Source organism: Dicentrarchus labrax, unplaced genomic scaffold (assembly GCF_905237075.1).
Source record: "Dicentrarchus labrax unplaced genomic scaffold, dlabrax2021, whole genome shotgun sequence".
Taxonomy (NCBI): domain Eukaryota; kingdom Metazoa; phylum Chordata; class Actinopteri; family Moronidae; genus Dicentrarchus; species Dicentrarchus labrax.
This window is the reverse complement of record NW_026136707.1, coordinates 24,983,820-25,001,516: the sequence shown is the minus strand read 5'-3', so window position 1 is coordinate 25,001,516 and position 17,697 is coordinate 24,983,820. Positions and strand designations below refer to the sequence as shown.

Sequence of the window (17,697 nt, the reverse complement as noted above, 5' to 3'; positions counted from 1 at the left end):
TACTAAATCAAAGACACTGAAAGAGGGAAATAAAGACCACCAAGCAGTTGCTGATTACATCACCACTGGCATACAAACCAATGGAACTTGGATTGTTGTGTGATGTAGTAGGTCTTTAACTAATGTGTTTGTTGGCTGAAACTACACAATTGGTCAAAATACAAATGACCTGTCAAGAAAGAACTTAAAATGTAGTCCGATTAGAAGTTCATTAAGTCCATTTTGTATTTACCCTAAACTGCCCTGACAAATGACCCCACACTACTCACAGTTGCATAGCTCATGCCGACACCATGGATGCCTATACTGGCAGGTGTGTCCATGACGGTGCCGACCCCCAGCTCTGGTTTGATGGTGGGGTTTAGGACAGCTTTCTTCTCCTTCAGGTTGAGCACGAGGCCCAGTTCTGGCAGGGGCAGGCAGGAGGGCCGGGTCAAACCAAACAAGGTGTAGTAGAGGTTCACAGCATCACAGCGCAGCCGCCAGTCATGGGAGGTACCTGAGGAAAGGAAGGATGAGGTGGAGTGACAAGTGGGATAGGAAAGAAAGAGGCAAAGCTGGTAAGATCAAATGAAGTTGAAAATGAGGGTAAATGGTCATTGCTTCACTTTGTAACTGACAAGTTATCTAATGTCACTGAAATGTGGGCTCCCCGGTCGTGGCCAATTTGAACACCTCTTTCAAGCTCTCACTTTTTGTGTGTAAAAACCATGAACACCTTAGAGTAAAGACTGCCCAAGCATGTGCACAGACGTCTCCACTTGAACGATTATCACATCTTGCCCCTCTCTATGACGGCAGGTTTCTCACCCCGTGTTTGAGCGTGGCCGATCGGAAAGCTATCAACACTTTTTCTCAGTTTGTGGTACGAGGAATTTTTTTTTCAGAGTATACCCAGCCATTAATCCTGAGCTGCATATTCCTTAACCACACATTTTATCTGACATCCCCACAGAGACAATGTGAGCACAACTAAATACAAGATAATCAGCTCTCAATGACATGAGAGCCAAATGCATCATTATACGAGTCATTTGAGTAGCGGCGTGTTGAAAAGTTGGAAGGAATTCAATGGCAAATATTGCTGAAGCTGACAATCCAAAGGCCAGGCGCCTAGCATGGAGGGTGGACTGTGGCTTTAGAGGAAGGTTGAAATAAATGACTGTAACAGCAGCAGAAAGCACTCTGCGTTTGTGTTCTTACAGCACTGACCTTCAGCCAGTGAAACATCATCCTGTGTGAGTGTGGGTGTTTAACACGTGGGGGGCTGTGGGTTATGGGGGGCAGAGGAATAAAACAACCAACACATTTTCATAACATAGCATTTAAGCTTACCACACTCTGGTCACTCTGTGTTTAAACTGGCAATACAGTCAGGCTGTCCGGCAGCCACCCACACTGACTGACCGACAAACAAAAGTTCACTGGAAATAATGATCAATATTTCTCTTCATCCTTCAAGCTTGTGCGTCAATAAATCAAATAACATGTTGCAATGAGAGCCCAATGTTTTTGAGGAATATGGAATGGTGAACATGTACTTGTATGTGGATTTTTTGAGGTGGTGTGTATTTGGATTGGCAGGCTGAACCGTTATGGGCTGGCTAGCTAACTGACAGCCACATAGGACCCCCTGGAAGAGAGAGAAATAATGAAACCTGAGGACACAATAGAAAGCAGAAGCATGTGCGTATATGGTGGAGGCACGGAACCAAAGGCGCGCGACTGGAGGACAACCATCACACCAATGAACAATGAACAAGAAGGACATTAGAGCCAACAGCATTCCCACTAAATGGCTGTGACTGGAAAATGGCATCTCCCAAACTGAGTCATTTGGAAAAGAGAGAAAGAAAAAAAACAATCTGCTAGTTGTTGCAGTGCTGTAAGAAGTACATTTTTACAGGGACCTGACACAGGGACTGCTTATACTGTAAGCAATGGTACCAATGATGAGGATTTACCATTGATTGTGGCACTCCAAAGGCTCAGTTCTATGGACAAGTGCTGAAACATTCAGTTGATTAAAGGAGCAAAGTGTAAGATATGTCTAGAATCAGAAAAAACCTGGAATCCAGCTGACTGAGCCACACCAGTGTTGCATCAGCCATTTGAAAACAATAATTTACAGCAGACACAACTCTTTCACCGTGATTCCTTTAAACTTAATTCAAAAGCCCTTGGGATCGATTGTAGTGGATTACAGAGGATTACAACGTCGTGTGTCAGTGAGCTGTGCAGCAGCTGACTGGTTTAGCAGTCTGACAGAAGTCTGTCCAGGCAAACACATGTGGAAGGGGAAACTAATTCATCTCTGCCTTTGTCCATCTAAAAGAAAGTGTTATCAATGAATTGAGAACAGATGTCAGATGAAAAAATATGTCAGTCTATAAATCGAAATATAAAAGAAAAAAGGTACCAAGCCTGAATATATCCTTATATCCTACTATAAGGGTCTCTGGTTGGACTGGATGCTGTCTACTGAACTACACTGGCAACAGAAACCATTCAATCTGAATAAGCATGTGTGACAAACACTGATAATGGTATGTTTAGTAAACCAGAGGTGTGGTGGTAAACCAGTTTTTGAGTCTTGGTGACCTCCTGGACCAAAGCCCTTCCTCAAACAGGAAGTGGTTCCAATGGAGCTGCTGTTGGGCTGGGTATGGTTTAAACATTTTTGACACTGGTACCGATACCTTGATACTTTTTTTCAATACCAATTTTATAAAATTAAAGTGAAGTTACCTTTAACCTTTTGGGTTAACGTCATCACTTAATCAGGTTGTATATTAGCAAATTTTAATTTAAGAATTTAATTACTGCATCAGTTCTGGAATCCTATCGCCACAGTCGAACAGTAATAGCAATAGGCCATTGCAGCGTCTAGTCTGCCTGATCCAAAGAAAAAGAAAATGGGAATGACTGTGTGGCCCTTTAAATGCTTTAGATGTTCCTAAAAAAATACTTTAGATGAAGACCATAACACAACAACATCTGAAGCCACTCTGGTTTTTGAAAGCATTCAGACAGAACCAGTAGGGTGTGAAATATCTCCTCAGAAGTCTGAAGCCGCAGTATAACCAGGGGTGAACAGGGAAAATGAGAGTGGCTCCTGCTGTGAAAGATATTGTGCTTTGGAGTTTTTCAGTACCATGGCAAATAGGAACTGCTGGCTCTGACAGACAGTAAAACATATCTAACGACAGGATGAAATAGTTCATTTCAATGTCGCCTACAGACATATTCAGATCTCTGCAGTGCCTCTACAGGGAGAAAACTCTCTGACTCAAAAGGGATTTACTTGAGCATTGGGCCAGATGAAACCAAAGAAAAAATGTTGGTGAATAAAATGTTTTCTTGGCTGCATGCACTGTGTTAGTGATTGAAGTATTGTGAGAGAAAAAATGAACATGTATTAAATGAACTCTTAAAAGTGTCTTTCCCCTACTTGTGGTTGGATCAGCCAATTAGTGGTTAGATCCTACAACATGAGAGTAGAGAGAAAACTAAACTGTAATTTGTTCGAGTGAAAAAGCCAAAGAGCAACTGGCCAAAACCTATTGATCATTTGATGCATTTAGAATCCAGTAATCAGTTATACTTCATCCCCTAAACTGATGAGACAGCTGCTCTTTCATATTATACAAACTGAATAATGAGTAATGGGAGTATTTCACTACAATGAAATGGGCTCAGTGCAAAAGACACTTCAGCAGGTAATAACACATTCAGAACTCAAATGCTTCCTTGTGACCGTATACACAACTGAATCTGGCATGTCTGTGCAAGAAAAAGGGAAGATGAAAAATTTGTTTTTTAGGGATGCAAATGAAAATTCTTGGCCGAAACCGAAAACCGAAAATGAGGAAACCAAGGCCGAAAACCGAAAACCGAAACACCAATTATTAATACCATTGCATTTATGGCTATGATTGCGTACTAACCTCACTAAAATCAAGGCATTGCAATTCAAAGAATAAATCAATTACAAAAGTATGAAAATATTTATTTAGCACTGACATTACAACAGTGCACAATATAAAATAAAATAAAATTCTAAATAAAATGTTTAACTTGAACTTAATGAATGAATGAATGAATGAATGAATAATGAGAATAATAATCAGCCTACGAAATCCCACATCCTCTACGACAGAGAATGGCTGATCATCTAAGGCAATGAATTCCTTAATCTTTTGTGTAATGCCCTTTGCCTTGGCACCGTCACTGGAAAACTTTCTTGCCTTTTCAAAAACGTCCGCCACAGACGGAGTGGGTGTGCTCGGATTGATTACCCTTTTCTGTGCCACATTCTTCTCATATTCAGACGTGGAGAAACTCTTTGCAGATGCACCCCCTCTTGAAATTTCAGCATTACACGTTTTGCAAATCGCTATCCGTGGGTCTTTCTCAGATATATTGAAATACGTCCACACAGCAGACATGTTGGCGCTTATCCAGACAAGCATGTGCTGGCCGCGGTTTTTGTTTGCGTCATCACAACTTACTGTTTTGGCCGTGTTTAAAATAAAAGTATTTTCGGCCGAAAATGGCCCAAAAGCGCATTTTTTTCGGTGGCCGAATATTCGGTGCATCCCTAGTGTTTTTGAAGCCACACTGTGCACGGGCTAGCTAGAACAATTTCTCTCTGTTCACCACATTCCTAATAGACTTCCAACCGCATTAGATCAATGTTGTGAATGATTTCTATATGGTTGGGTCATATCCACTCTCAAGCTCCTCAAACAAGCCAATACACTAGTAGTAGGTAGTACAGTAGTACAGTGACAGCCTGTTGGCCTTTTATCAGTCTGTTGTAGGGATGTCACAAGAACCGATACTTTGGTACCAATATGAGGGTACTTGTTTTTCTATGTTACCATAGGTCCCGGGGATGCAATTCTTCCAGACATTACGAGGCAGCATATACTCCTTAATTTTAGTCTGTTATTGCGTTGATATCAATACAAACAGTCTCAAAATGACCACAAAACTATAACTGTGATAAAAACTGAGGACGGAGAGATACTTTTTATTTTATAACTCAACTATAAGTAGACCACAATCTGATGTTTTCACATCACAGATGATAAAGAAATGCATTAAAAAGTTGTAGGCTGATATTGATTGACAGATGATCAAAACGAAACAATCAACTAACATTAAAGAGTGGAAAGCAAGAAAAGAGTATGATGAGCAGTGGTTCCTTTTATTTATTATTTGAAGGCTACTGTTGTTTGTAATGTTCAAATGTTTAAGTAAAGGAGTGTAAGTACATGGAATGTTGGTACTGTTGGTACTGACTACTACATTTCTGGTATTGTGATATCCCTACTGTTAGTATTCTTGTCTTCCATAAAACGTGCAGGTGTGTGTGTGTGTGTGTGTGTGTGTGTGTGTGTGTCTCACCTGAGTTTGTGTGTGTGTGTGTGTGTGTGTGTTTTTCGTGTGTGTTCACCTGAGTTCATAAGTTTCCAGAGCTGGTCGACCAGAGCTTCATTACACAGAGCTGAGTCTGTTGTTGTCTTGGTAAAAGGTGGATTCTTACAGAGCATGCTCAGGATCTCATGTCTAATTGGACAACGAAGATGAAGAAGAAGATGAAAATCAAAGTTAGCTGCTTGTCAGCTATACATTCATTTAACATGAAAGAGGTTTGTCATTTAACTGTACCCATGCATGATCACTTATTCAGGTGGGTAAATGCACTACAGGGAGAGCAAGTAATCAGCGTAATGTTTCGCTCTTTTCACTAATATTCTAGCTGCTGGTTGCGTAAAAGTACAAGACATACACGCACTATATGACAGAATTGTAAACACATTTGTACAAGCTGTAGTGACATACAAAACAAGAGTGTGAGTAATGTACAGCATGAATGTGTGTTAAATGAGTGCATGTGTGTGCTAGCTGCTGACCTGACATAATGAACTGGGTCATTGTGGACCATGGTGAGCAGCCACTGCAGCTCTGCTGAACTTCTTTCAACTACAAAAAAGGAATTCAAATCAACAGTCAAATGTCATGTTATAGTTATACAGTTATGGGTCTCTTCATTGGGGATTTGGCCCCATGTCAGCAAACAGAGACTTCTACCTATCAGTGCCACATTTGATAGAACAGAATTTGTAGGCTTTTTTAATTATAAAATGTGTGGGGGTTTCAAATCTGGGTTAAAATCTGTTTAAACTACAAAAATAAAAAAACAGTAAAACCCAGAGCAGCAAGTGCATCATACACACCCTACAAATAGGGTTGCACCTTACAATTATTTTCGGTATCAATAAATCTGTCATTTAATTTCTCAATGAATTGATTAGTTGTTTGGTCTACAAATAGCCAGAAAATAAACGTCCTACCTCTAGTATAGTCCACCAGAGCCTCCACTGCAGCGATGCGAACATCTACAAAGTGTCCGTACTCTGCATAGGACTTGAAGAGTGAGGCGTCACTGGGAATGTGACCGTTCTTCTGAAGCTGACGAATCGCTCTCAGACAACTGGAGGGATGGAAAATGAGGGATATTGCAGTTGTATGCGAAACGAATGCATAACGCACTTTCTGTGTCAAAATGATACCACAGTTGCTCTTCCTTTTGGATAAATAGTATATAAATAATACATTAATGAAATCTTGTGACTCCAGCTTGCTTCTCCACAAACTTTAACTGCCACTTTGGTGATTTCATATGCTAAGCTGACAGTGGCAGATGGGTGTGCATTGGGAGTCGACCTAAAAAAGTAAGGCTGTACTGGCTTCAGGTGCCTGACAAAAAAAAGATAACAATTACAAGGTAAGTTGATACAAATACTATAAATAGGAGGATAAATATGCCAGAAATACAATGATTTTTATCAGCAGAGAGTATGGAAAGTTTTCTTTATCTACAATCTCAACATATATTTAAAAGAAAAAAAAGGATTTCCTCTACTTATTTCGGAGGTCAACAAGTCTACACTCTTTCAAATATTACTGCGTTATTTGCATTAGATGGAAGACCAATCTTTATTCCTATTTTTGGGCAATTTAAACAAAGGCTAAACCTGGGAAGACTAATTAAGCTTTCTTACGTACTTCAGTTTAAAAAAAAACAACAGGTAATTTATTCTGTGCAAATGTGTTCTGTCTATTATTTTCCATTGTGGTAGAATTCATAGCAAGAACACATCAAGCTAATTGTCCTATATGAATTAGTGCGAATGTGGTCTGATTGAGTGGAAACTAGGATTCTTTACTCTGTTCAACAGCAATAAGAAGCAACATACCAATATTTTAAATATTGTTTTGTTTAAAACTGAGATGAAGAGCTGCCAGGGGAGAGACATGTTTCAGGAGAACATCCGGTGAAACAAATACAGCCACAAACAGACTCTGCTCCTAACCTGACAGTGATGGTGTTCCTGAAGCTCGGCAGCAGTTTCTCCATGTTGAGGAATCGTGTAATTTCCTCCAAGATGAGACGGACGTCAGCGTTTAAATTGTCCACTGTCCGTACCTCATTGTTGATGCTGATGGCTGGGGTCAGAGAGTTGGTCAGAGCTTTGATCAGGTCTGCACGGTAGTAGTTATCTGAGAACTGAACACAGACAGGAGGGGGGAGGAAAGAGAAAAGGAAAAGGAGGAATTAAATTGGTTTACTGTTGGCATCAAATCTAATTGCTTATTAGGTGTTTAATATGCCAAAAGACATTTTTTAACCATTAATGTTCATGATGCCGCAGATAACCCCGAAAATAAAAACTACTGTGTACCATTTGCAAGGTTCTGGCCATAGTCATAACAGATGAAGAAGAAGAGTGTGTTAATGTGTGTCTTTACTTTGTTTTTGCGGTTGTCGTTATACTTGATGAGGTCAAGGATGAAGTTGAGGACATCTTTAGGGCAGAGGTTCTGGACATCTCTGAGTAGCGCCATGGCAACAGGCATTGTCTAGCATGGAAAACAAAGACAAAACAGTTACCATAATATGAGGCTGGAGAAACACAATTCCATAGCTCATGTGCTTAAGTGTATGACTTGGCCATGTAAGTGAAGTCCAGCTGATACTTGAATTTGGAGGCTGATAACAATGTTGCCACAGAGGGAACGTGTCAAGGTCATGCCCAAGGAAGGTTACTGGGCCATTTTACCGCTGAAAAATAAACTTGACCAGGCTAAATATGTAACTGCAACACTGTTTCTAAATCTGAAAACCTATTTGTGGTATTTCTGTACTGAAGCTTGTTTTTAATCAGGCGACACATACGCCAACACGAAAATATTGGCAATGTCGATTTATCTGCAGAGCTCTTTTTGTACGGCCAACTCAACGGCCTTGACTGAGAGTTCAAGTTTGTTTATAGAGTCTGTCAAGAGTGACTTGATGGTTAATGAAGATGGTAGTGTATTTTGTCTGTTTGGTGTACCTTTTGTAGGAAGTAACTCTGGAAGTTGATGAAGTTGTTGGTCTTGACGATGTTGGGGCAGCTCTTACAGCAGAACATCCGGGTGAACAGGGACTTCATAGCCGGCGGGCCCTGCCATGTGCTCACCATGGAATTGGCTATCTGCAAGGTTTACATGCACACGAGAAAAGAGAAGAAGATAGTTATACTTTAATTGCTTTTGTTGAGTTGTCCTCAAGCGGCCACATGTGGAGGACAGCGTCTGATAGCTGCTGTCAGCACCGTCAAATGAAAGCTAAATGAAATACTCTAATTCTGCAAAGCATATGGAATGTAAAATGTACACATTACCATAATAAGCTATGGTAGCTACCTGAGAAATACCGCATAGTACTCAAGCTTGTATAACAATGTCCTTTCTGTCCGCTCTAATTTTTGTGGTGAGAAGTGAACAACGTAGAAGGCAAACGTACATATGAGCAGCACATGAGGTTTCCACAGGTATGAAGACCAGCGGATCCAGTGGTGTTTGGGTTCCAACAGGATATTGGGGAATTTATGTTAATGTGGTAATATGGGCCTTAGGGTCACTGACACAGGATGTTGTCATTTGGTAAGGTAAATAAAAGGAGGGCATGCACACCGGAATGTTTTTGTATGTGTGTGTGCATGCATTCACGAACACATCTGTATTTTTTTGTGTCAGTTTTTAACATGTGCATGCATTTGTCAGTTTTCATGGCACCCCCACCACTCCATCTTTAGATTTTTGGCCCCAGGCTGTTCCTTCTTCCTTTCCACATTTTCTACCAATAACAAGCAAGTAAATGCCATCCCAACCAATAACAACGCAGCCAAATCCATCTGAGGGTTTAAGCCAGCCATATTTCACTTTGTGGTCAGTGTGGGTACGTAAGTCTATGAGTGCATGTGTTTATGTGCATGTCAGAGTGTGTGTATGAGCTTCTATGTCAATATGTGTGTGTAGTCTATACCAAAAGGCCATTACGATGGAGTCTGTTGGGGGTTCTATTGCCAAACACAGCAACTTTATGAAAAAAGTGAAGTGCTGCCATTTCAACCTCCACTCAGTTTATCATGTTGTGAAAATATTGGTTCAGGTGGAACCCGAATGACGGAAATCCACTGAGGTTAAAGTTTGAATAGACCAAATCCAGAGAATCGAGAATTTCCTGTAGCCACAGAATAGGATTATTCAGTCAACGGAGCATAAGCGAAGCCAGGGTTAAACTGGTGGGTGGCCTTGCTGGCTGGGAAGTTATATGTTTTCAAACTGCTGCCCTTTGTACAACACTGTTTGAACTAAAGATTTTGTGAAAATGTATATATTTACGATAATAATAATTGAATAGTGATTAGATGGAGAGGAGGAGGATTTAAACTAACAGAGCAGAGGCATTACAGTTTCACTGGCTCTCTCTCTTTGTTTCTCTCTAATATTTATTTATGTTACTTTCAAGATTTTTCTTTATTGCCATTTTGAAGTTCATTAATATCAGAGCAAATTTAAACCAGTCAAGATGAAAACCTAACTCAACATGACCAGATTGTTTTCCCACTAAAGTGCACCCACTCCACAGCCCACCTTCAACCACAGTTTTGTAACCTCTGACACATTTGTTGAGTCTAAGCAAAACACAACACCAGGTCGTGGCCATTTGGAACCACGGTGTTAATACTTGAGATCATCTGTTTTAGAGGAGATTATGCTCATGGATACATCAGCTAAAAAGTGCCATGTGACATGTAAAAACAACAGAACTAAAGTGTTTTAAGTGATCAAATAAATCTAGTGAATTAAACAGTTCACTCCACCACTGGTTATTTTAAATTCTGACATTCAGACAGAAACATCAGACCATGATAACATGGTGCACATTTATTGTGAAGGACTGGAGGTGAAGGTGGTTGCACGTTTCTGACAATCTGATCCAAGTCAGTGAAGAGTCGCTGTCAGCGTTGCATCCAGTGGAGGTTTTGCTTCAGTATGAGTTAGGATTTACTGACACCTGAGGTGACGTTTACACATATTACATGTGCATTCGTGATAAAGACTACAGAGTTCATCTCAAACAAGATTATTCTTTTTGTCAAAATCACCATTTAAAACTATCATGCTCCACATACAAAAAACACACACACACACACACACACACCTTGGCCAAACAGAAGCAGGCTTGCATGCGGACTTTGTAGAAACACTGTTCTTGCTCCAGGATGTCGGTCAGAGCCAGTCTGGAGGCAGGAGTTGGGAACTTTTCCAATGCTGAGATGGCCTCCTCCTAGCACAGAGATAAGGGCAGTGGTAGAATGTAACTCTAGTAAGTACATTTACTCAAAGGCTGTGCAAGTATAATTTTAAGGTACAGCTATAAGTACTAGTTATTTTTCTCACATTGGAATATAAAAACATGATCAGTATATAAAATATAATGTGTTATAGATTTAACTACACAAAAGTATATAAAGCTGTTAAAATTAGCTCTGTGTACTACATGTGAATGCATCGATAATAACGGTTCATTAATATAATAATATCACAATAATAATATATTTTTGACAAATATTTTTACTTTAGATTTTGCTGATAATACTTTTGTACTTAAGTGACATTTAGAATGCAGGATTGTAATTGGTTGGTATCACTACTTAAGAACACTTCCACCTGTGGATAAGCTACATGTTCATCTGATAAACTTCAAACTGGAAGCTAGGGATGTGGTTCAACAGCTTTTCATACAATTCCTACTAGAGGCACACATTAGGAGTGTGGTGATCTGCTTTAGCTGTAGGTAAAAAACAGAGTAAACTGCAACATATATAAGAAAACAAGTTAGTTCACAAAAGTTCTAAAACAAAGGCCAGTGTGGAGAACTGCACTGTTGCCATTAGCCCACCTGTGCAACCACGTCCCTCTCATAGCGCAGCTGATACTGCCACATGAAGTCAGCCTGCTCAAACTCCACCTTCCTCAGAATGGACATGTCTGGGTCAATCCGGATCCAGAGGAGAGGGGAGTCCGCGCTGCAGACATAACAGGAGACAAACACAGTGAGGGAAGGAAAAGTAAGGTTTCACACGCCTTAACAGGGTGTGTGTGATGTGTAACATGCAAATGTGAAGTAGAGCTGCGATGATAAGTTGAGTAATTGATTGGTTATCAACTATTAAATTAACTGCTAACTATTATGATGAACCATTAATCGTTGTCATTAAAAATTCTCTGATTTCAGCTTCTAAGATGTGAATATGTTCTGGTGTCTTTAGTCCTCTATGGCAGTAAACAGAATATCTTTGGGTTGTGGACAAACAAGACATTTGAGGACATCACCTTGGGTTTTAGGTAACACTGGTCAACATTTTTCACCATCGACAAATTAATCAATCATGAAAATGAACTTTAATTGCGGCCCTAATGTGAAGGATAAGCAGGTACTACGGCACTGTTCGCTTCTGCTAAAACAGTGAAATATGTAATGCACTAAGAAAAAACAACATCTGACTAACTTATAACGTATCAATATAATGATAGCACAATAACTCAATTCTAAGATAATACATCAAATAGTGACAACACTGATTTCTTACTCCATGGCTGATAAATCCATGTCAACTTCCTCTCCATTCATCAGAGGGATCTTCTTTTTCTTGTTCCTGAGGACAGAGATTCATTTATTAAAAACTCTTTGTTGTTGACATATACATGTCATATATAACATGAACATAGGAATGATATAATTAAGGATAGTACACAATGTAGTAATAATATAGTGAAATAATAAAATTAAGTTTGCAAAATACAATAGTGACTATGAGAGAATGAATGAGGGAGTGTGTTCTGCTATAGTGCGTACCGTCTGCTCTTGGAGTGACAGGGGATGTCATGTTTGAGGCTGTTCTCCTCTATCTGCAGCGTGTGGTTAAAGGATCCATCCAGCTCCTGCACTGTCACCTTGATAGGACCCTGCAAGGAAAAATATAGTTTTTAACAGCCAAAGTCATATATAAAGAAGTAAATATAACTATACTTCTGCCCCCTTCTAACATCTCTAATATCACTAGATTCATTTATGTGCTGGTTTTAAAATGGGGAAAAAAAAAAAACACCATTCAAAAATGACAGGACTGTTTCATGAAGAACCACAATGTTTGGTACGTGGAAGATCACAGATTGGTATTTACATTGTTTTTCTGTTGCTCTGCACTATAAAAGCAACCTTGGAGTACAATCAAACTCTAAATGTTCAGTAATTTTTAATAAACCCATGCATTCACTGACTAATACTGTAAGTAGGACTGTCCCAATATAAGATTTTCAGTACACAATTATCATGGCCAAAAGTATTCATAATAAGGAAATGATTGAGACGTCTTGAAAATTGATTACATTGAACTACAACACTTAGTTTTAAAAGGGCCACCAGCGTTAAGGTGCATTAATGCCACCTACTATTTAGGAGTGTGAACCACACAGCGGAACCGGAAAGAAACCAAAATCATTTAAAAGGTAGAGCAGGTAACATTGGAGAAATTAGCAAGAGACAGTTCCATTTTAAAAGCATCCACATGAAAAAAATCCTATCCCCTACCTTCTGACTACCAAAACACATTTTCATCCATAGTAAGGTAGGCAGTCATTTCATTCAGGCCATATGAAATGATTGGCTGGTCTAATTAAAGGCCTCCAACAGTTACAAGTAACAGATCTTTTTCCTTTTTCCCCCTCAGAGCATTCAATGTATTTATTGCTGCCGTTGGGAAGTAAAGACAATTGCAACACACAAATTCAAAATGCCTCTGAAATACATTACCTACCCTAGCTTTAAGAGGTGCTGGATTATTTACAGCAATCTGTGGCATACAGGCTTGGTTATTTGGCAAGCTGTATATCACGACAATAATTCAAAATTCTCATTTGAACCTGTGCAGTGCTGTAAAAACAACAACTTTTAGAAATGGACTTTCATCCGCTCTCGACACAGACAGCACACTCATTCCACAAGCTGTATGTCACTGCTCACCACATATTTCTGCGTTCCAGATGACGTGTAGTCCTGACGGATCTCCAGCTCTAGCACGTTCCTCTTCCTGTTGAAGGCAAAACTGCCAAAGAATTTCACCACAGAGCTCTGGTCTCTGGGTACGAAAGGTTAAGACTAAGAACAGATGCAGATAACCAACAACAGTTGGGGAAAACATAACTAACTGAGAGAGAAGGTTCCAGCTAAATGTAGGCGTCAGTTACTAATAGTATTGCAATAATGCTTTATAATGCTATAGTTAGTTTCTGCTGTTACTGGTGGAAATTCTCCTTTCAGATTTACAAATTGGTTAATCTGGACCCTGCCCACTTTTAGATTTAGTTCATACAGGTGTTTCCATTTCTTATGACATAACCTAACGTGAATCCAGAGTCAGTGGATTGAACCACGAGGCCGCAGACAACCCTGCCAAGAGCTTTGTTTTGAAAGATGACTTAATGTCTGACATGAGTAGAGCTTTAGTTCTCTGCCCGAACCCAGCTGATGGCTCGGGTCCAGTCGGGCTGGGTTCAGGCCCAAAACTGCTGCTGTAGGTTGGGCTTCGGTCAGGCTCTGGTCAGGCTCTGGTCGGCCTCGGGTCGGGCTCCGGTCAGGCTCGGGTCGGGGCTCGGGTCACGGCTGATATTTTGGGCCTGATCAAAGCTCTAGACATGAGCAAGCATTTTACCTCTATTGCTCCCGACTGTGCTCATACAGTGCAAACAGTTAATAAATAATTACAAACAGAGTGCATTAGAGATAAAAAGGATACACCCATTGTTTGATGAGAGGGCCTATGTCTTTGCCAGAGACATTGGAGATGGATTTGAGGAAGGCGTGAGTAGACAGAAGCATCTGACTCCACATCTGACTCTGGTACTTCTGGGATGAGGCTGTGCTGGCCAGGCTCAGAAGCTTGTTGAAAACCTATAGCAGACAGTAGAAAACATAGAATTCAAATGAATGAAGCAAACTCTTATAGATTTTTCCAATTACAGAGGCAGAAGACAAGAAAATGCCAGTTAACCTGCAGCATGAACTCCATGCTGATCCTGTTTTCTATCAGCCTCATCACCAGGTGGGCCTTACACTGGAACATCTTGTAGTACTCCCAGGACAGTGTGTGGGGGTGCTTGATGGAGAAGTGAAGGTGGGGAGTTGGGCTGGAGAGAAAAACGTTCAGTCAGTGTGTGTCATGCTGTTATGATCCAGAATATGACTGATTATGTACACTACAAATGTGAAATTGAAATTGAATGTATTACTTGTCCTTCTCTTTGCCCCCACTAAAGGTCGGATGCAACAGTACCCCTCCCATCTTTAGTTCATATTCCACAATCTTGTCCAACTCCTGGAAAGAACAGAATAACATGTATGAACATTTATGAAAGCTCAGGAAAAATTTAATCATTTAAATTCAAGAGTTTTATATACATTTCATTTTGCATCTCATACACATCCTTTGTTGGGATGCAAATAGCAATTGTTTTCATTATCGTTTAATCTGCTGATTATTATTTCAATCAATCAACTCATTTAGTCTATGAAATGTAGGGCTGCAGCTAACAATAACTTTTATTACTGATTATATGGCTATGAATTTGCAAGAATCTGGCGATACGATCCGTGTCACAATTCAGGGGTTACAATCCAAAATATGTTCCATTGCAATGTTCTGTTTAAAATACCATTTGAGGAATATTGTCATAGTATAAAGAACATGTGCATAAAATCTACACAAAGTACAAGTACAGAAAAGTTCAGTTGAGTGGAGAACAGCGAGATCTGCATTTTAATTTATCACAGTCCCTGTAACATCCAACATCACAGCCCTCAGCCTGCATTCACAACACTGCTATCTCGAGGTAGGGGGTTTAATCACAAAAATGTTTGTGAGAATCGATACCAAACACAAAACAAAATGTGACGATACAATATTTTTCAATATTTTTTACACCCCTAACTGATTAATTTCCTCATTATTTCCCCAGGTAATCATTCTGTCTATTAAATGTCAGACTATAGTGAAGGTGCATGCTATAATTCCCCAAAGTCCAAGATGATCTATTCAAATAGCTTTTTTTTATTCAAACAGTTAAAAAACGAAACAAAAAAATCACATATAACTAAAGAGCAGCTAAAAGATGAATCAAAAAAGTCGTAAATCAATTTTCCATCCCTCAGATAATCAATACAGCTCTAGTGAAATGTTTAAAAACTGTCAAAAACAGCCAGCACAACTTCCTGAAACACAAGGTGATGTCTTCAAACGTCCAAATGATATTCAGTTTACTATAACACATGGGAGAGAGAGGTAGTAGAAGCTGAACTGGCATTTTTGACTATTATTACTTGAAAAATGACTGAAATGAATTATTGTTTTCTAACATTGCTGCCAATTATTTTTCTGTCAATAAACTAATCTATTAACCAAATGACTGTTCCAGCTTTAATCTTTTGTAGGAAAACTGAGACCATTTCATTGCTGGGCTAGCTCACAGTTTTCCCTTAGCCTTCATTAAAGACATTTTCCTGGGCAAAACTTGCATGAGGGAATTTTCTGAAGACAAGGGTTTCCTGCTGTGACCCCCCCCAGCCTGAAATAAAGAGCATAACAATGTCCTCTGATGTCCTTACATCCTAGGACATTATTGCAGTTTTTAATGAAATAGTAGGCTTAATGTGGTTCAGGGAAAACGAGTGGCGCTGCATCTCACAGGAAAGGTAAAATAATTCATGTGAAACAACGGTTTTAAACCAACATCAAGTAACTACATTAGGGCAGCAACTAACCATTATTTTCATTCTTGATTAATCTGCCAATTATTTTATAGATTAATCGATTAAACGCTTGCTCTGTAAAAGTCCAAGGTGATGTCTTTAAATGTCTTGTTTTGTCATTCCAAAACCCAAAGATATTTGTGTTTTTACATAAAAAATGACTTACAAACAATTATCAACTGATTATCAAAATAGCTGCCGATTATTTTTTGTTTAGTGACTAATCGTAGCAGCTCTAAACTACACTGATAATAAACTGAGATTAGATGCATCAGGATAGATTGAGTTTAGCAGGTGATAATATACATGTGATACATAACATCACACTTCACGATGAGAAAGTAACATCTAATAGCTAAAAAAACTGCAGGAGTTGGGCTGTTATTAACCATTTTTTAAGGAAACCTCATTAAGTGTTGTGACAGCTGAAAGAAAAAGTGTTACCTCCTTGATCCAGTGCCGGTACTCGTTGACTCCAAAGGTCTTCTTTAGGTAGAGTCCGTAGATGTAGCCTGAGATCCCCTTCAGCACCCACTCATCGGCCCTTTAGAGGTAACAACATATCATGTCAGAGCAGCCAAAGCTCCCTAACTATAAATCATCACAAAATATTAATGAATTCATCAGGGGTGAGTTGATTCCCTTAATGGTTTGTGGTTTATGTCCAACCTTTTGAAGAATTATTCAGAACGAAAGGTCGCAAACAAACTGCTGTCTAAGTGAATTAACTTCCAATTTCTAGCGAGTGATTTTTTATGTCAACATTTCACAATCGGGCTCAGTATATTACACTGCTCATTGTTCCTTCTCCTTCTCCAGTAGTGAGGCGTGAAGTTGAAGGTAGGTATATGCAGTTACGAGAATTAGATGATGAAATCCCTTTTTGTTGACCTTTTTGCTGCCCACGCTGTTTTGTGCTCTTTGAAAGTGGAAATCCTCTTTAAATCATTTAAGGCCACACTTGTGAGTTTTACTCTTGCTGTATTTCTAGGAAGAAACTCGGCATGGCCAACACATCTCTCATAAATCTATCAGCCTGGATTTATTAGCTTGTAAAAACAGAGGCACAATACGCTGATTCAACCTTGGTGGTTTCACCGCTTAAGGCTGAACTGAATCCAGTCTGGCTTATGTAGTTAAGATGATTTCATCTGTGTATGCTGCTACAGTCAACATTATGGAGAAAAGCATTTTCCCTACATTGATTTGATCCAATCTTTTCCTTAACACTCTTTGGATGATATCAGAATGAATTGATAATTAAGACCTGTGGAACCTCAGAGACGTAAGAAACATTTCTTGAACAGTAGCTCCAAGTTCAGACTTGGAAAATTGCAACATAAAACACACCAAACTAGACAACAAAACCTTCAGATACTATTTAGGACTGCAGGATATGGTAAGAACATCATCAAACAACATTACCATTATTCTGACATATTGTGATATGATTTACAATTAGTGTGGGCATGATCATTTTTGTATCA

At 39.4% G+C, this 17,697-nt stretch overlaps 1 protein-coding gene across 1 annotated transcript in view; it reads right to left on the bottom strand.

Moving 5' to 3' along the window:
- Positions 1–17,697, bottom strand: part of taf2 (TAF2 RNA polymerase II, TATA box binding protein (TBP)-associated factor) — a 29,246-nt gene that overhangs the window by 2,894 nt on the left and 8,655 nt on the right. The window contains exons 10-25 of the mRNA XM_051406422.1: positions 16,655–16,754; positions 14,695–14,780; positions 14,457–14,592; positions 14,202–14,356; positions 13,430–13,544; positions 12,263–12,372; positions 11,997–12,062; positions 11,306–11,432; positions 10,565–10,690; positions 8,409–8,549; positions 7,822–7,932; positions 7,386–7,579; positions 6,363–6,502; positions 5,922–5,991; positions 5,462–5,574; positions 270–499 (exon numbers count right to left, since the gene is read on the bottom strand). Coding sequence (XP_051262382.1) covers positions 270–499; positions 5,462–5,574; positions 5,922–5,991; positions 6,363–6,502; positions 7,386–7,579; positions 7,822–7,932; positions 8,409–8,549; positions 10,565–10,690; positions 11,306–11,432; positions 11,997–12,062; positions 12,263–12,372; positions 13,430–13,544; positions 14,202–14,356; positions 14,457–14,592; positions 14,695–14,780; positions 16,655–16,754 — 2,020 coding nt within the window. The remainder of the gene's footprint in view (positions 1–269; positions 500–5,461; positions 5,575–5,921; positions 5,992–6,362; positions 6,503–7,385; positions 7,580–7,821; positions 7,933–8,408; positions 8,550–10,564; positions 10,691–11,305; positions 11,433–11,996; positions 12,063–12,262; positions 12,373–13,429; positions 13,545–14,201; positions 14,357–14,456; positions 14,593–14,694; positions 14,781–16,654; positions 16,755–17,697) is intronic.